The sequence below is a fragment of the Papilio polytes genome, unplaced genomic scaffold (assembly GCF_000836215.1).
Source record: "Papilio polytes unplaced genomic scaffold, Ppol_1.0 DF822178.1, whole genome shotgun sequence".
In the NCBI taxonomy this organism is placed as follows: domain Eukaryota; kingdom Metazoa; phylum Arthropoda; class Insecta; order Lepidoptera; family Papilionidae; genus Papilio; species Papilio polytes.
The window spans coordinates 3587199-3603998 of record NW_013527026.1 but is presented as its reverse complement, the minus strand read 5'-3'; the positions used below and the strand labels follow the sequence as shown (position 1 = coordinate 3603998).

Sequence of the window (16800 nt, the reverse complement as noted above, 5' to 3'; positions counted from 1 at the left end):
TCTTCTAACCAAGTGTCGGAGAGGGGACCCCTGTTGCATTTTTGTGACACATAACATTTTGGATCTTCCTCTTTTATATATTCACTGGTCTGATCTTTAACAATATCTATGAAATCCACTAATCTATTTTTCAAATCGCTTTTAGATAACTTGAATACATTTTCTTGATGACCATTGTCAGCAAAGTAGTAAGTCTCAATTTCAAGTGAAAATTTTTCAACAAATGGACAGGTATACCTTGTTTTAGTGTATGGATAAGAATTCCAAGCCTCTTCTGCCACAGTCAAAGCTGACTTTGGAAGTAAACTCTTAAACCAGCCTGGCAAATGGCTCCCAACATGATACACTTTCTGAGTGTACTGTCCTTTTCCACCGGGACCGTCTTCATATGGTTCATTTACTATAATTTGCACACCACTGCCTTCACCAGAGCTCTCTTCTCGACTTTTCTTTGCTATCATATAAAGCTGTGCAATCTGATACTCTTCCACTGTGAGTGGAAGAGGTATTCTATACTCCTTAATCAGCATATTGCTAGATTTTTGTTGCACCGTTCAATAATTTCTTTTTACCATAATCTGTAACAAAAAATAACCCTTTGTTATTGTAAATTCCATCATCCACAGTATTGGTGAATATAGGGAGTAGGATGCTAATGCAAATTTTCACTTATGGATTTTTGTGCCACAGAGTATTCATGAATATGCCCCTTTGTTTAAATTTTAAATGAGCAAGTGACCATTAATAAAATAGTTATATGCATAGAATCTATTAAGAACATACTATATGTCTGAACTTTATTAGCTGAAAATTTGGATATCAACAAGAATTACAAAATACCTTTTTATAAAATGATTGCAGATTCAAACAAACCATTTATTGTACAGAATAAGTATATTACATTTTTTCCTTCAGCATAGTGAATTTATTTATTTTTTGTGATATTCTAAATTACGAATAATTGGGCGGAAAACAAACTATTAAGCCTTATCTAGGCAAGCATAGAATATTAGCATAATAAAGGTTGAGAATCAAGTTTTATTTCAAACAGCAACTAAACTATTGGTTGATTTATCTTAAATTCGAATTCATTAACCAATAATGAATCGTCAATTTATTGAAAGAATGATTACTGTATTTTTCTCAATTATTATTCGTTAATTTACAGTTATTCTTAATCAAAATAAATCTCTCCTAACGATTTATTTTAAAAAGTGGAAAATTAATCTATTACATTTGTATTATCGTGTTATAAATAAATGAATACAAAAATCGATAAATATGTTTCACTTTCGTATTTTCCAGTGACATAAAAACAAGAATAATACAATGATTTTTAACGTTTTACAGCGTTTACCTGCAATCCATCAGAATGGGAACTTGATAAATAATAAAGGAACACTCAACAACCACGAAACATTATAACACCTTGCATTGACACGAAATATTCTACTTTTTTTAAAAACTAACACCAGGGATGAACTTTGACATTTTGGGTGTCACAATTCAATAATGACTTATGTTCAATGCCTTTCGTACTATGCATCACATTTCAACTCAATTTATTAAAATACTTTAATACATACGATACAACAACTTGTTTCCAATAATATTAATTACAGTTAGCAACTACATAAAACCACGCTACTACAGAATTATTTTCTTGCAAACATTGCTTTCTAAGTAGACTAAAACACACTTCAAACTGACAACGGCACGTTAGCGCCTATGTCGTACATTGGAACGACGTATTTGAGATACAATGGAGCCGTATTCATAGTTCTAATTAATTAATTTTTTGGTGCTTATAAGTACATTTAATAAGCGAAACACTGCAATATCTTACTTTTTCTATTTGAAATACCGTTCCTCTTCTCCTAATAGTTCCGAGATAAAACGATATTAAACACCAATTAAAAAATAGACACAAATGCAGAACAGACTTATTACCGTGTCTGCTTAACTTGGTCTACACTTCAAATTTTGTATGATTTCTGCCTTTACTGTCGAAATTTTATAAAACAACTAATACAGATTGTAAAAACTGTATAGCAGGACTATGAATACCGACACAAACGAGATGGATATAAGAAAATCGATAATAAAGCGCCGTCGTAGAGAAGTTACAACGTATATCTATTTATATGTTGCATGAAATATCAAGGGTTATAACGATCTTTAATTAAGTAATATAGCGTACGCTCAAAATATACATGCAGGATATAGATGAAAAATAAACAATATACTTTTAACAAACCCAATGTTAAGATATTTTAAACTTATGTGCCTACAGATTAACATTTATATTTAGGGTATGAATTAGTATAAAGGTATAAAATATTATGCGAACTGGGTAGACAGAGATGTTAAACTAGACTGTTATGATCATTTAACATCAAATAAGACATTTTGTTCACTCTAATTGCTTGCTTTAAGATAGGAGAAAAAAATATGATTACAATAAATACACAAGACTATAAAAGTATAAATTTATTGATAATTGTTTCGTATAAACTTATGCTAAAATATTTTATTGCATTGATGTTTTAAATAATTTTAAAAATAATAGATTATACAAATATATTTCTTATAATTTATAAGTGCACTTGGAAGGGTTGGCAGTTTTAAGCCTCATTGGGAAAAAATAATTTTATGGTCTTATATTTTATACATTTAACTTGAAAGTACTTTTGTTATATCTATAAATGATTTATGCAGAGCTTCGATGAACTGAGAGCTATCATTGTGTGCCTTGTAGCTTGTCACAGCTGCTCCCAGCTTGTCCGGGAATGCGGAATATCTGAAAAACATAACTTGTATCAATTATTTAATAAAATTAAATATTTAAAATACTTGAGAAGATAATACTAAAAAAAATGACTGCCAAACTCATTTCAAGTTATCTACGTTATGCCAACTACAAACCTTTATTTTTAAATGCACAATTTTAATTTTTATAACTTGCGTGTGTATGCAACATCGTATCATCAGTTAAACTGTACAGTTCTGGTTTTTTCAAACTATCGTTAGTGTAGAGTTATTATGAGATACTACACATAAGGAGTGCGTAAATTATTTAGTTATTGAAAAAAGTTTTTTTTTAATAAAATTAAATATTTTTTACCCAATTCCAAAACCTTCCTTAGCGACGGGTCCGAACCCGCCGGCCATCACACTTGGAGCCGACAGAGTGCTCGTACTTAGGATAGATTTATTAAGATATTGATATTCGTAGGAATCATATATTTTTGGTTTCGGTAAATTATTCTCTTCTGCTAATTTCATGAGTGCGAAGAGATGTCGATCGAAGCCGTGTCCCATGGCGGCCTCCTTCACCAGCTGCGTGTGGTACGACGAGCATTGCTGCATCATACCACGCAACTCATCCTTGGAGCTCTTGTTCAAATGTAACGAGTCACAGAATAACTGAAAATTTATATTAATGATAACTAGCTTTCGCCCGCGACTCTGTCCGCGTGGAATTAAAAAATAGCCTATGTGTTCATCCAGACTATCCTCTACATCTATAAGGAAAAATCGAGGTCCGTTCAGCAGTTTAGGATACAAACTCTAACAAATATCCATGCATCAATATTATTTTAATTGTAATATTAGTAAGATGGTGAAAATTTAGATTGTCCATCCATCTAAATTTTGTTACTAAGTATCTCCAGAACGGCTTAACGGATCTAGCTGAAATTTAGCACAGATTTAAATTACAATCTGGAATACGATATGACATACTAATCAAGTTTTTTTTTATTCCGCACGGACGGAGTGGCGAGCCAAAGCTGATAGATTATGTAATTTTATTAGGTAGTTTTGGTACATATACCTTGGTATGTTCTGTGCAAGGGCGCATAGTTTCAGTCCTGCCGTGCTTGAATGCAGACGTGCTGCACGACTCGTACGTGCCCGCGTACTGACCTCGCAAAAGATGGTAAGCAGCCTGAAAAAATATTTTGGATAAACATTTTACGACTATTTATATGGACAGGCGAAAACACATACAAAAAAAATATCTTAGCTAGAAAAATGATTGAGGAAAATTTCCACAATGGAAACTCACAGGTAAATTTACTTTACATAATAGTGATCATGTCATGTTTGTGTATAAAAATGGTTTAAAAATTCTTACCTGGAATCCCAGCTGCATAATGCAGTCAGGGCTTACTTTAAACTTTTTACATGCTTCTTTATTTAAACCTTCATAGAGTATATAGTCTATGCTTAAGGAATCGCACCATTCTTTGTATTCTCTTTTCGCCTTTTCTATGAATTTTATAGATTTATCGTCAAGTTTGAAGTCTGTAAAACAACAGAAATCTAATTAGGTTTGTAAGACTTTTATAGATTTATTGAAATTATCTACCATGCAACCTAATGGTTAGGTCACAGATATCTACTAACATAGTTGTGGAGTCCCCCTATTCCATGGGAAGCATTCTATAGCACATAACTTAGTATGTACGAATAGTTTTCAGTAAATTTCAAATAATCTATACTTATTACTATAAATAATATATATAATTTAATAAAGATTTTATTTTGGATTTTTGTATTTACTGGAATAACTCAAAAACTACTGGACCGATTTTAAAAATTCTTTCACCATTAAAAAGCTAGTTTATCACTGTATAACATAGGATATATTTTATAATTTCACAAAGTCGAAGTCGCGAGCAACAGCTATCTTATTAATATTTTAAATATGATAACAATTACCTAATCTGCTTACAGTAATGTTACTGTTTACTGGTTTACTATCCGGATGTATGAAAGGTTTTGTTGTTGTTTCTCCGTAAAGTTCTTGGAAGAATCTGAGCACAGCAACGCCGTCACCCCACGAATGTTCGAAATTAACTCCGGAACATCCATCTTGAGTCACAATAAGACTAAATGATTTATCAAACCATCTGAAACAAAATTATTATATAATTAACCTATTTTGTATTGCATTTTATACTAGCTTTGATTAGCAAAGAATAAAAAAACTAAGTAGCCTATTTGTTCTTGCCGACTTTGTTATATAAATTTCGTTAATATTCCATGGTTCCAAAGATGCCTACCTACAAACATTCATCCATCATTCTAAGCTTTTGCTTTCTGTTATTCTTCTTTTTAGAGTTTATAGCATAAACGACTATACGGATTTCGACGAAATTTGTTATAATTGTCGATGAATAGAAGAACATCTACACACTTTTGTTTTTTTTTTTTAAATTTCACGTAGACGAAGTCGCGAGCAAAAGATAGTTATCGACACAACTATTAATTTGGTTTCAATATTTAGTCTATGTGTAGTCTAATTACAGAAAATTGGAATATGAAATACCTGTTTGTGCCATCCGCATGTAAGAAATGTTTCAATAACTTATGCTTATCATCACTTATGTTTACATCATCTAATATCAGATTAAAAATAGCAGAGTCTATTTTCTGCAACACCTCCTTGTTGCCTGTCTCTTCTAGATATTTCCTCTGTTCAGCCCATTCATTACGATTTTGACATGTCAGTACTCCCAAAGGATGCTGTGCTTTCTCTGTATTATCATTCAAGATCTTTGATATATTTGCATGGAGTTCAGAAGGTAACAACAAATTTCCTGCAATATAAAATTTATTTAGATTAAATATGTATAAAATATGATATTTCAGATTTGTACATGATCTATATAAAGTTTTAAACATAAATAATTACCGTCTGCATCCAATACATCAAAGACATAAGAATTGCCATTCCTTTGAACCAAAACATGTTTACTTTTAGGATCTCTGTAGATTCTGTCTTTCCCTAACAATGGTATGCGAGTTGCTCCAAATAATCCATCAAATTGACTCATATCTAATGGAAAAGCCTTAAATAAATATGCGCCATACCTAGAAATATATAAAAAGTCAACTTAAGTGATATGTAAAGATCAGGTAACAGATATTGCCGATGATCTAAGCTAGGTCAATGGGGAATAATTAATATGATCTTGTTCAAAGTAATTTTACGTCTATTTTACATTTTAATAGGAAAAGCCCATGTCAGCTAAGTTTTAGACCTGGAGGCAATGCATTTGGTTTATTTTAAATTAGCTTTCAGAAGTGACTCCATCTGTGTGGAATTTAAAAAAAGGGAGGTAGCCTGTATGTTCTACCTGACTATGGTCTAGATCTATGCAAAATTTCATCCAAATCCATCCATTCAGGCTACAAAATCTAAAATCCATCCATGTTAACTTTCTCATTTATAATATTAGTAAGAAGTAAGATAAGATTTATTATCACTTGTTTACATACCATGATAAAGCTTCTGGTAAAAAGCCAGTTACTTTTCGAAATAAAGGTGTATCACTTTTCTTCGGTTGAAGATGAAATACTTCAGGTTCTAAAATATTTTCTCTCAAAGAGTTCATAAACCTTACAGCACTAGTTAACAAATTAGTTGCTCTTATTAATTGGTCATTGTACCCTGGTTTAGTATCATACTGGAATACTATTAATGGATTGTAATTAATGGGAAGAGGTACACGGTCTCTTAAATATAGGTCAAACCAGTATTCCGAAATATAACTTGTATGCTTATAAGCTTTATCTTTTAATATTAATTTTTCTTGCAATACCTTTCCATCTTTAGATATAAAGTCCAATGTTCTTTGTTCAGCTTCTGTATATTGTTCATTGGATAAAAGTGGTCTTAATGCTTTGAGGTAGCGGTCACCAGTTTTTAATAACTCAGGAATAGGCAAACGAGGTAAGGACTTCTGAAAGTGCATTGTTGGCACTTTGCTTCTTTGTAAATATTGGTAATTAATGTCCCTAACGTTTCTTGGTTTACTAGTAAAAGTTCTATAAAATTTGACAAAAGCAGCGACATCACAGTTCTTTGATTTATAAAGAAAAAGCATTTTAGTAAATCAGAAGTGAATATGTTTTAAGTTATATTTGAAAGTCTTAAATTATTTGATAAGGGAGTATGACACTGTACTTTGTAATATAAACACACCAGGTTTAAAGTTCAGCTGTTCCTAAAACAAATACATAAAAGTATACAGAAATCGAAAAATGTTACAGTAACAAAAATATAGGATGTATTTGATAATTAACTTAAACAACTACATACTTATAAGTTTATTTCAAAAGCTAAATTCTATATTAAACATAGTTTTGATATTCTTATCTCATTATTATGCGATTTGTCTATTTCGTTCCGTATATTTATGATTTTATCAAAAATTCTCTTGTCAATTTGTCAACTGTCAGTTGTCATTTGAAAACCAGATAACATACAGATTCACAGATTATGTTCTATACTGCCGCCATCTTACGAAACCATTCAGCTTGATACATTTTTATAATCTGTGGTCTGTAGGCCGAAATTGGTAAAAATAAAAATAAAAAGGTCTTCTCTTCCCTTTAGATATTTTGCCAAGGCTAAGATGTAGTTATTATATTAATTTTGTTCCAGTTTATAGAGCTCAAAATCTAAGCTTTATTTTACGTAGACTTTAGTTTTACGAACAAGGCTAAAATGCATGACATGCCCCCTGAGCCCAGCTGTACTAACGAAGAGACAACTGTTGGTTATAAACCCGTGAGTTACCTCAGAGGTGTAAATTCTTCAATGTGCTTACTGCTACCCACGATGTCATGTTCTACTTCTTTAGAATTTAGGCATCCTCTTTCAGAAGAAATGAATGAAGACCAATTCCTTGATATAACCGGAGATTCCAACATTACCAATATGCAAAATTCAGGTGAATACGAAGTTTTTATTTTATTTAAAACATATCTAGATTACTTCTTTCAGGAACCCATCTATAACTGTCACATTTAGGCAAGGATTTTTTCTTACTTTTTCACATATTGCAGATGTGTCTGCAGGTGATTCTTGCTCATCTGGAGACTCGAATTCCGTCGTTCAAGATCCTGTTAGTGCGCAGTTAATAAACAACATTAGCATGTTGGACTATCAAACTCTTAGTAAAAATGATGATCTTATTGTTGGGCAAGTGAGTATCGAATTTTAAATATGTTTTTTATATGTAAGTGGGATTGTGTGTGAGTGTGAGGGAAGCTATGAGATTAGTGATGTGAGATTATGCTAATAAATAAACACAGAAGTACAAATATGTCTGCTTCATTCATAAAAATGTGGAAAATCATGTTACTTTGTTTTGTTTTAGCCTGAAGGTTGTAAAATCAATGGGAATTTGACTGTTAACAATCGGAAATTACCAAACTTTGTGAATTGGAACTGGGTTATTATAAGAAAAGTACTATTATGGGTTGTTGTATCAGGACTTGTTGCATGTTTGGGAGCAATCATAGCTATGGTCATTACAATGCCTAAATCCTGTGATCCAGATTTGCCATGGCACCAAGGCAAAGTGTTTTATGAAGTATTCCCAGCCAGTTTTAAAGATTCTAATGATGATGGATTTGGCGATTTTAGAGGTCTAACAAAAAAACTTGATTATATTAAAGATTTGGGATGTAATACAGTCAGACTTAATTACATATTTGAGGCACAAGATTATCCTGAAAATTATAATCATGCAACATACTTGCTTAAAGTTGATAGAAGCTTGGGCAATTTGAAGGATTTTCAAGATCTAGTAAAAGTAATACATGATAAAGAGATGTACATCATTTTGGATATCCCAGTTTTAAATATGATTGCTCCTATAGAAAAAGATAATGCCAACCATTCTTCACTTGTAACAAATGATACAACAGTATACTTTGGTGACATGTCTGCTGCTATTACATTTTGGTCCCAAGCACAAAATGTGGATGGGTTTTATTTAAAAAATCTGGAAAACTATGTTAATGATGTCAATTATGCTAAATCACTGCAGATTTGGAAGCAAATCATTGGAAGTGACAAAATATTGATTGCAAGTGAAAAAGCTTTAGAGTCAACCAAAAATGATGATCTTACAGTATTCCTTAACAGAATAGATCTTATTGATGTTTATTTAGATTTAGATGAAGGCATTAAAGGATTGAAGAAACATATTGATAAAGTTGTCTTTGGCACTTTAAAGGCCAAAGCACATTATCCATGGATTCTCTGGAATGTGGGAAATGTTAACAGTGAAAGGATTTCTTCTCGATATTCAAATAATACTCTATCTTTAACAGCTCTTGAAATGGCATTACCTGGTACTATCAGTTTATTCTATGGTGATGAAATAGGTTTGAAAGGTTTATCCAAAAATGAAGTTGAAAAAGATTTTCATGAATACAACAAAATTCATAATTTAGTTAGTATGACATTTACTGGCAATAATGAGAGTGCAGCCATTTTACCTTGGAATTCAAAGGCTACATCTGGTCCAAGGTATCATTATCTAAATGTTATAAAGAAATTTATTGAAACCAGATTGAAGACTCCAACAATTTATATGAGAGCTATTTTCAAAGATGGCACCGCCGGTAAGAATATGAAAATACGTATAATTGATGAAAATTTGGTTATTATTGAACGTTGGTATCCTCGGCGTAACAGTTGCGTCTTTATTGGAAACTTTGGAGGTGAGTCAATCACAACAGATCTGTCATCAATGTTCTACAGCGGCACCGTTATGGCCAGCACCAACAGTTCCTCTATTGGCGAAGTTCTGTACTTTGATAAAGTTACATTTTCTACTAATTCTGCAATGATCTTAAAATTAGAAAAGTAAAACTGTTTTGTATTTCAGACTTTATTAAAGTCAAATAATTATAAGTTGAATCAATTTAATCGATCAATGTAATTAAAAATACTTATGATATTATATTTACTACTAGATATTGTTCTTTTTAAAAGTGAAATTTACTCAAAATGTGAATCTTTTTATAGTTAAACTATAATTTGTTTTAGCTTTGTTTTTCGTAGTTTTTGCTTCTAGTTAGTGTTTTATTAATAAATTTAATTTAGTATTTTAAGGTATTATAAAGTCTAGTTGCAGCTCTTTTGATCTCCACAATTACCAAAGATAAAAAGTATATCATTGAAAAAAAAATCTGCTTTATACTAAACATTTTTATTATACATTTGTACACATAGAAAATATAATGTACTTATTATAATAGCGTTGTGGTATATATACATGACTGTAGTCAATAAATAGCTTTGAAAATTATTACATTTCTATTATTTTTACGACTAAACTTCCAACTTTACATTAACATATTGGTTCTCTATACCTTCATATTCTCGTTAATATAAAACATTGAGTATTACCATCATTATTACAACGGAAATTCGCTATTTAATAGAGAATTTAAATAGTTTAAGTGAACAAGTTTTTATAAATAATTTAAACCAGTTCAACAAAGCTTCCAGCAATTACGCAGGTTGCACTATTTAAAAGTTATTAGTGTTCGAAATTTATTTACTAGGTACATATATAAAGTTGATTTATAATATTAGTAAATCCGATATAGATACATCATTCTTCTTAAAACAAAACATTATACAAAAGCAGACTTTTGTTCTATATAAATATATGGCAAATAAGGATATTTGTCAAAAATAGATTGAGCCATTGGAATGTCTTAACTATTATTCTATAAAAGAACTTATTTAGCGCGACGTAAAAATACTTTCGTGGTAATAAGAATTAACTGTATGTTTTGATTTCATACATATATCAAAACATCTTTATATTGTATTCATACAACTTGTACTAATGAAAGATAAAATCTTCGTTGATTCGAATTTTGTAGTAAATAGATAAATTCAAAATACTTGTAATGTTTAAAACGAAAATTCGAGTCAGCGTATAGTATCTAACTAATTTCAGTCTTTTAGGTTTAGATGTATATATGAGCTCATAGCACTGGGAGGATTCACAAGAAATGTGTTGTCACATATTAGGCTGATTTTTTTTACTTTTAACTGCGACATTAGGATGCATTACGTACGTATTAGACAAAGCTCTAGGTGTGTGAGTTTCCGCACCGGGCAATGCTGGAAGTTTGTCAGTTGGATTACGCATTACAATTTTTTTCTGAGTCCCCGGTACAGGTACGGGTCTCCTAGTGTTTATTTCTTGCTTATTCTTAAGATCTACGGTATCGGTGGTGTTTTGAACGGGCTTGGCACATTTTAGTTCACTTTCACAGTCACTAACTGTTTGTTTAACCAACTTGGGAGCACCAAAAGCTTTTGTTTGCTTTAACAACGAACGGTCGTTGCATAAAGCCGCGATTAAAGGCAAATCTAAGTTCTTGCTTTTTTCCCTAAGAGTTTTTATATCTAAATCACAATTAGAATCTCTAATTTTAGCGACTTTTACATCGCTATTCACATTAACATTATAATTCGGAATTTTTGCTTCTCGCAGTTGCGTGGGCAACTTCTTCTTGTATTCGTATGGAGGCGGTGGAGGCGGCGGCATGCGTCTTAGTTTAACCGGTGGAGGATCTTTAACACTCAAAATGTTTTCATGAGATTTAGTTCTGCAGAAAGTACCGATATCCGGAATACTCGGGGGTAAGGGTGGCCTCTCAAAATTTATAGAATGCGAACTAAGCGACGTTCTACTGGTCATCGAGTACCAACTAGTCCGCGCACCCGGTGTTTGGATGTATGAATCGGATAGATTTTGTATTGATCCATAGGTGGACGATGCAGATAGAGAAGTCGATAGATATGGTGTACTACGATACTGAATATTATTTTTATGAAGATTTGATAATCGGGATTCTGTAAATTTGTGATCAAGGTAGTTTTGTTGGGATACTGCAGGATCCTGGAGTGGGTAGTAAACGTAATCTACGTCGCTATATAGTTGTTGATGAAAGCCGGGATTTAACGGCGGTGGTGGGGGCGGCAGGCGCGCTGTGGGCGGCGGCGGAGGCAGGCGAGAATGTCTGGGCGGCGGCGGTGGTGGGGGGAGTTTCATCATTGCTACAAACACGTTTGAATCTACGCCGTGTAGTGGCATTTCTCTTGACGGTGACAAACTATTGGTTATACCTTGTGCTAATTTGGACCTCTCTGCTCTACGACTAGAAGCTTGATGTCTTTTTGATTTCTGAAATCTGTGTTCTAAGACCATTGGACTAGCAAATGTCCGTTCGCTAGAAGTATTCACTTCACCCGCCTCCGCCTTTAAAATTGTTATCATCGGTTTAGAAGTCACAACTCTGGCTGCCACTTCTTCTTTGTCGCCTTTTTGTTTTCTAGTTATACCAGTTATTCCAGGATAAGCAGGTGGCGGCTTAGCGTTTGTATTATACGATGAAAGGGTTTTGTGATTGTATTCATAAGGAGGCGGCGGTTTTTCGGGAAATCGTTGTGGGATTGGTAAATTTCCCTTGATTTCCAAAATATTTGGTAGGGAAAGATTATGCGACTTACGGCTATCGATTCTGGTCGGTGGCGTTGGAGGTCTATCGAAAAATGCATTATTAAGATAGTTGTCATCTGAGGGAGCTGTATCTTCGTGTCCTTGAAGGTAACTATCACCAGAAAATGGTAAAGGTAATCTAACATAGTCCGACACCGAGTCAAATGTGTCACTTACTGATTGATTTTTTGGGTAAACACCCCGTCCTACTATCAGATCGCTAAGTTCACTTGCACTTAGTAAATTACGTTTATTATCCGTTGGGTCACTACCATCACCATGAAAAGAAATAGCACTAACGTTGGAGTTTGCACGTTCTCGATACATACTATCTTTATCAACATGACCCTGATTGCAAAAGGCGTTGACACCGTCGACACAATCAGTATTTGATAATGACGCTTGGAGTCGCAGACAACTAGATGTCATCATGTTTCTCTCAGATTTATTTTTCAAGATTGAAGAAACACTATCGAAATCGGCAAGATCATTTTCTTTCGATGTTTTGTAACTGTCATAGTGTAAACTTCCGTACTCAGTTCTGCAGTCCTCAGACATTGTGTAAGTTTTAGATCTTGTCGTGAGTTCGGAGCTACCCATAGTGTAAACTCCACTCGTTTCACTAGAGGCGGCGATTGTTGCGGGTTGGCCTAAACCGTCATACAAAGCTGATGCTGTGTCTTGAGAATACTCTGCGTCTATTCCTTCTGTGCTGTTACTAATCATTGAATTCTGTGCTGTATGATTAAAACTTAGTTCCAAGCTGCTTCCATTGGATGTTCTGCTTAGGGTGCTAAGACCAGCTCTATTCATTATAACCGTGCTGCAAGAAGAAGAACATTGGGAACCGGGACATTTGATTTTTCCAGACACAGGGCTGTCTGATAAGGTTTCATTGGGGCTTTGATCAATCAAAGAATTGTTTTCTTCTTGACAAGTGGAATTCGATCTTTCTAGTGAAACTTCATTGTTACATGAACTCTCCCCTTCATCTTTATTTTTTTTCACGCGAATTTTAGGTTTTTGTAATTGTAGGGATGATGTTTTTTTTAAAAGTTGATTATCTTGTGGCATGTGACGTATAAGGTAGGAATTTGAACAGTCTAATAAGTGAGCAAAAGCTAAACTTTCCGTCGAAGGTGCTGGGGGCGTGTCTATCATAATTTCTAACTCATCTTCCGATTGCACTCGGTCGCTAACAATTCCCGATGTTGTGTTAGAGCTTGTAGAGGATATCAGAGATATCCTTTGTTCATTTTTGTTTTGACAAAACTGGAAATTTAGCGTTTTGGAATATCCGTAACAAATTTTACGTTCATCTTCTTCACGCCTTAAAATCTCATTGAGTTTTGAAGAAATTTTCATCGAGAATTGGTGAGTGTCTTTGCATAGAGAAAATAAATATTTGCATTTTTCTTCACTCGAAGAATACAAGGTGATTTTTCCTCGTTCAGTGCGAATTTCAAATTTCTTTCTATCGAAACTTAATTTTCCTATGGAGCTCCAAATGAAGTTCGATACTGGTCCACTATCAGGTATTATTTTTATTCCTTTTGCAGTGACTAAAAGCCAGACTGTCCCTGGTTCTGATTCTGTTTTCGTTTGTTTTAAACGATACCTATGAGAGTTTATTGTATCGGAAAGTAGGCAAATTTCACGTATAAATCTGGTTTCTGCGTCTGCTTTTGACAAACCTTTGTGTTCTTGATGACAAGCACGTACAGCTGCGTTTACCCAATCCCCAGTAAGAGAAGAAGGTGCATAATCTTCCAATTTGAAATAATCCCGGTCCTCATAGGATTCCGCATCTCCGTAATTCGCTTGAAGAGCTAGCCCAATAAGCAATAGCACAACCTCGGCTGGCAATCCGTCTCTCGTTCGTAAATTGTGAAGTAGTTGTAGAAAATATAAATGTCGGCCGACTTCATCGTGCAATAGAAGTGGACTTTCAACATGAAACTGTACGACTAGGTGTAGCTCAAGCAATGGTTTTCCATTTGCATCCAAGCCCTGAAAATGAAATAAAGAAAACATTTAATGTTTTCAATGAAAGAAATTCATAATATATAACTAGAGATGTTAAATGATTAATAATTAAGGAAAAAATCACGAAATAAACCACTTACATGTGTATGAGATGATCTCCAACTCTTTGGTGCGTATTTCGATAATTTGCTTTCTGCGTCAACAAACAGATACTCGCCATCTGAAAAAGAGGTTTATTAGCTTTCGATATTTTATTTAACGATAAAATCTTATCAGGACTTATCTCGAAAATAATTTACTTTGCATGATTGCTAATCCAAAGAGTTCGGTGTCGATCATGCCCTGTAGTTGTGCATGTGAATCGGCCAGCGATTTGAGCTGTTTGACTCTCGCTTTGGCCTCGACGACGAAGTGCAGCGGCTGCGGGTGTGCGGGCGTCCGCAGGGCCAGCAGGCGCGCGCCGGCCGCGAGGGCGCGCTCCCCGCCCTCCCCGAGCGGCCCGCGAACCGAACACAGAGCGCGCATGTCGCATCTCGAGACGACTGTTACTCGCTCTGGAAACAACGAAATATATTCATCAACATCAATACTAGATGACCTAATCACAAGTAACAGGAAATTAATAATAATAGTTATACGAATGTGTAAGTTTTCCATTGTAAATAATTAGATTCAAATATCTTTGATTGGAAATAACAAACCACGTTGTCACATAATTTGTATATGAAAAATTTAGTATATGTTATGGCAATCGGATAGTATATTAGTATACATAAACTTTTACATGAACACTTCTAGTTCCTAAGTGGACATTATTTAATTCTATTAAAGAAAATTAAATTCACGAAAGAAATAAGCTAAGCAAAAATTCGGATATTGTGCTTAAAAAGATTCTATCCATCTGCAGTTTTAATGCCAAAGGGGATGTGCCGCCACCATCTGTGCATTCCAATCTTTTTTTTATAAATTATGCTTTCTGCTACCTGCTTCAAAGCAAACTTTGTTAAACTAAGTTTGTCGGGGATTTTGTACAATAGAATTTTGAACTAAAGTCATTTGTTTTAAATGGCACTCTTATATTTATTAATAACGGCTTTAAACTTCGATCGCACATAAGTGATAGAAGGCTATGAATCTATGAGATTATATTTTAATAGTTTGGAATTTGTACCACGTAACGATAGAAAATTAAGTGAACCTAGATGATTGATTTTAAACAGAAATGAGTAGCTAGATTACGTTCTAAAATAACGCATAAGCTACCTTTGGCCCGAAAACATTAAGCGGATCAAGTAGGATAGATTTTTCCAGTATTTATTATTCCTAATAATCGTTTAAACTTTAGTTGGGCGCTTTCTTAAAGTACTTATGGGTTGGTACCTACTTTGTGTACATTTTTATAAATAAGATTCTTGGAATGTAGCACCACAGGCTTCTTAAAAAAAAAACTAGATGCGAATAAATTTCATCGCATCCGGTACCTCCGCGGCTCTTTGGCTCTTGATAGCCATAAGAACACGTTTTTTGTTTTAGTAAATGCGCGATAGTCTGTGATGGCGACGAGGCGCGGCGGGGTGGGGGCAACCGGTCGCGGAGCGCGGGCGGCGGGAGCGGGGAGGGGGGCGCTACGTAAGCGCGGTAGCCGCGGACGGCGACGCGTGGAATGCGGACGACCTTCAGATGCCGAGCCCCCTCCCCTTTACCTCCGCCCCGCCGCGCAGACCGCATCTTGCGTCCTCTCGCATACCGACGGTCGTCGTTGCCTCCACTTTTCGACATCTCGCCTCCACTTTTGACACTTGCGCATTGTTATGACGATAATGGAATCTTGAGGAATGCCGTCGTCTATGGGCCGTGCGGCCCTGGAAATTTATGTAAATACGTTTGTTTTTTTTCGTTGTAAATTGCCGGTGTGAACCTTGTTGAACCGGTCTTTTCGACGCCTTGCTAAAGTTGGCATCTTGATAAAAATAATAAGTCGAGAGTAAGATGATAATTTGAATAAAATGCGTGTAATGTGAAATAAAATTCACAGCCAATCGTTGGCAAACATTAAATTGACCTTTCCTTAAAGAAGAGATTTATTAAAATGTTCTGAGCCAAGTTCATGGACGAAATACAAGAATTAGAATTATGTTTCTTGATTTGCTGGATTTAAATTGTCATACGCAATCTAAGCTTCGAACGAACACAATAACACAACGTTTTAGCAACGAATCTGCTTTCTTGACAATAATTGTTTTGGCTATCAAGTTATGGCTATAAAAGTCTTAACTAAGGATTTAGAACAAACGAAAGACACATATCACCTACAAATATGTTGTAAGCGACAATTGTATAGCTTTTAATCATTAATCAACAACGGCCGACACTCACGTATTATTAACAGATGCCGACATCTGCTAGTTTTTAATTATTTTTGACCGACTTCCCAAAAGAAGGAGGTATTCAATTCGTCGGTATATTTTTTATTTTTTTTTTT

The 16800-nt window shown here is 34.2% G+C and overlaps 4 protein-coding genes across 4 annotated transcripts in view; 1 reads left to right on the top strand and 3 right to left on the bottom strand.

Annotated features, from left to right (window-relative positions):
• LOC106106428 (protein retinal degeneration B) overlaps window positions 1–1544 on the bottom strand; it is a 7904-nt gene extending 6360 nt beyond the window's left edge. The window contains exons 1-2 of the mRNA XM_013287007.1: window positions 1358–1544; window positions 9–578 (exon numbers count right to left, since the gene is read on the bottom strand). Coding sequence (XP_013142461.1) covers window positions 9–530 — 522 coding nt within the window. The 5' untranslated portion in view covers window positions 531–578; window positions 1358–1544. The remainder of the gene's footprint in view (window positions 1–8; window positions 579–1357) is intronic.
• A 990-nt stretch (window positions 1545–2534) lies between these two features.
• Window positions 2535–7251, bottom strand: LOC106106604 (carnitine O-palmitoyltransferase 2, mitochondrial). The gene is made up of 9 exons (XM_013287202.1): window positions 7112–7251; window positions 6289–7016; window positions 5702–5880; window positions 5336–5606; window positions 4726–4916; window positions 4139–4308; window positions 3836–3949; window positions 3125–3426; window positions 2535–2800 (listed from the first exon to the last, which is right to left on the bottom strand). The coding sequence occupies exons 2-9, from the start codon at window positions 6894–6896 to the stop codon at window positions 2674–2676; spliced, it is 1962 nt and encodes a 653-aa protein (XP_013142656.1). The 5' UTR covers window positions 6897–7016; window positions 7112–7251; the 3' UTR covers window positions 2535–2673.
• A 108-nt stretch (window positions 7252–7359) lies between these two features.
• Window positions 7360–9784, top strand: LOC106106605 (4F2 cell-surface antigen heavy chain-like). Its single transcript, XM_013287203.1, has 3 exons — window positions 7360–7745; window positions 7861–8000; window positions 8175–9784. Exons 1-3 carry the CDS (start codon window positions 7520–7522, stop codon window positions 9675–9677), a joined length of 1869 nt encoding a protein of 622 aa, XP_013142657.1. The 5' UTR covers window positions 7360–7519; the 3' UTR covers window positions 9678–9784.
• Window positions 9785–9852: 68 nt separating this feature from the next.
• The window catches only part of LOC106106603, a 12158-nt gene continuing 5210 nt past the window's right edge, over window positions 9853–16800 (bottom strand). The window contains exons 2-4 of the mRNA XM_013287201.1: window positions 14618–14872; window positions 14459–14538; window positions 9853–14342 (exon numbers count right to left, since the gene is read on the bottom strand). Of these exons, the coding sequence (XP_013142655.1) occupies window positions 10845–14342; window positions 14459–14538; window positions 14618–14843 (3804 nt within the window). The 5' untranslated portion in view covers window positions 14844–14872 and the 3' untranslated portion in view covers window positions 9853–10844. The remainder of the gene's footprint in view (window positions 14343–14458; window positions 14539–14617; window positions 14873–16800) is intronic.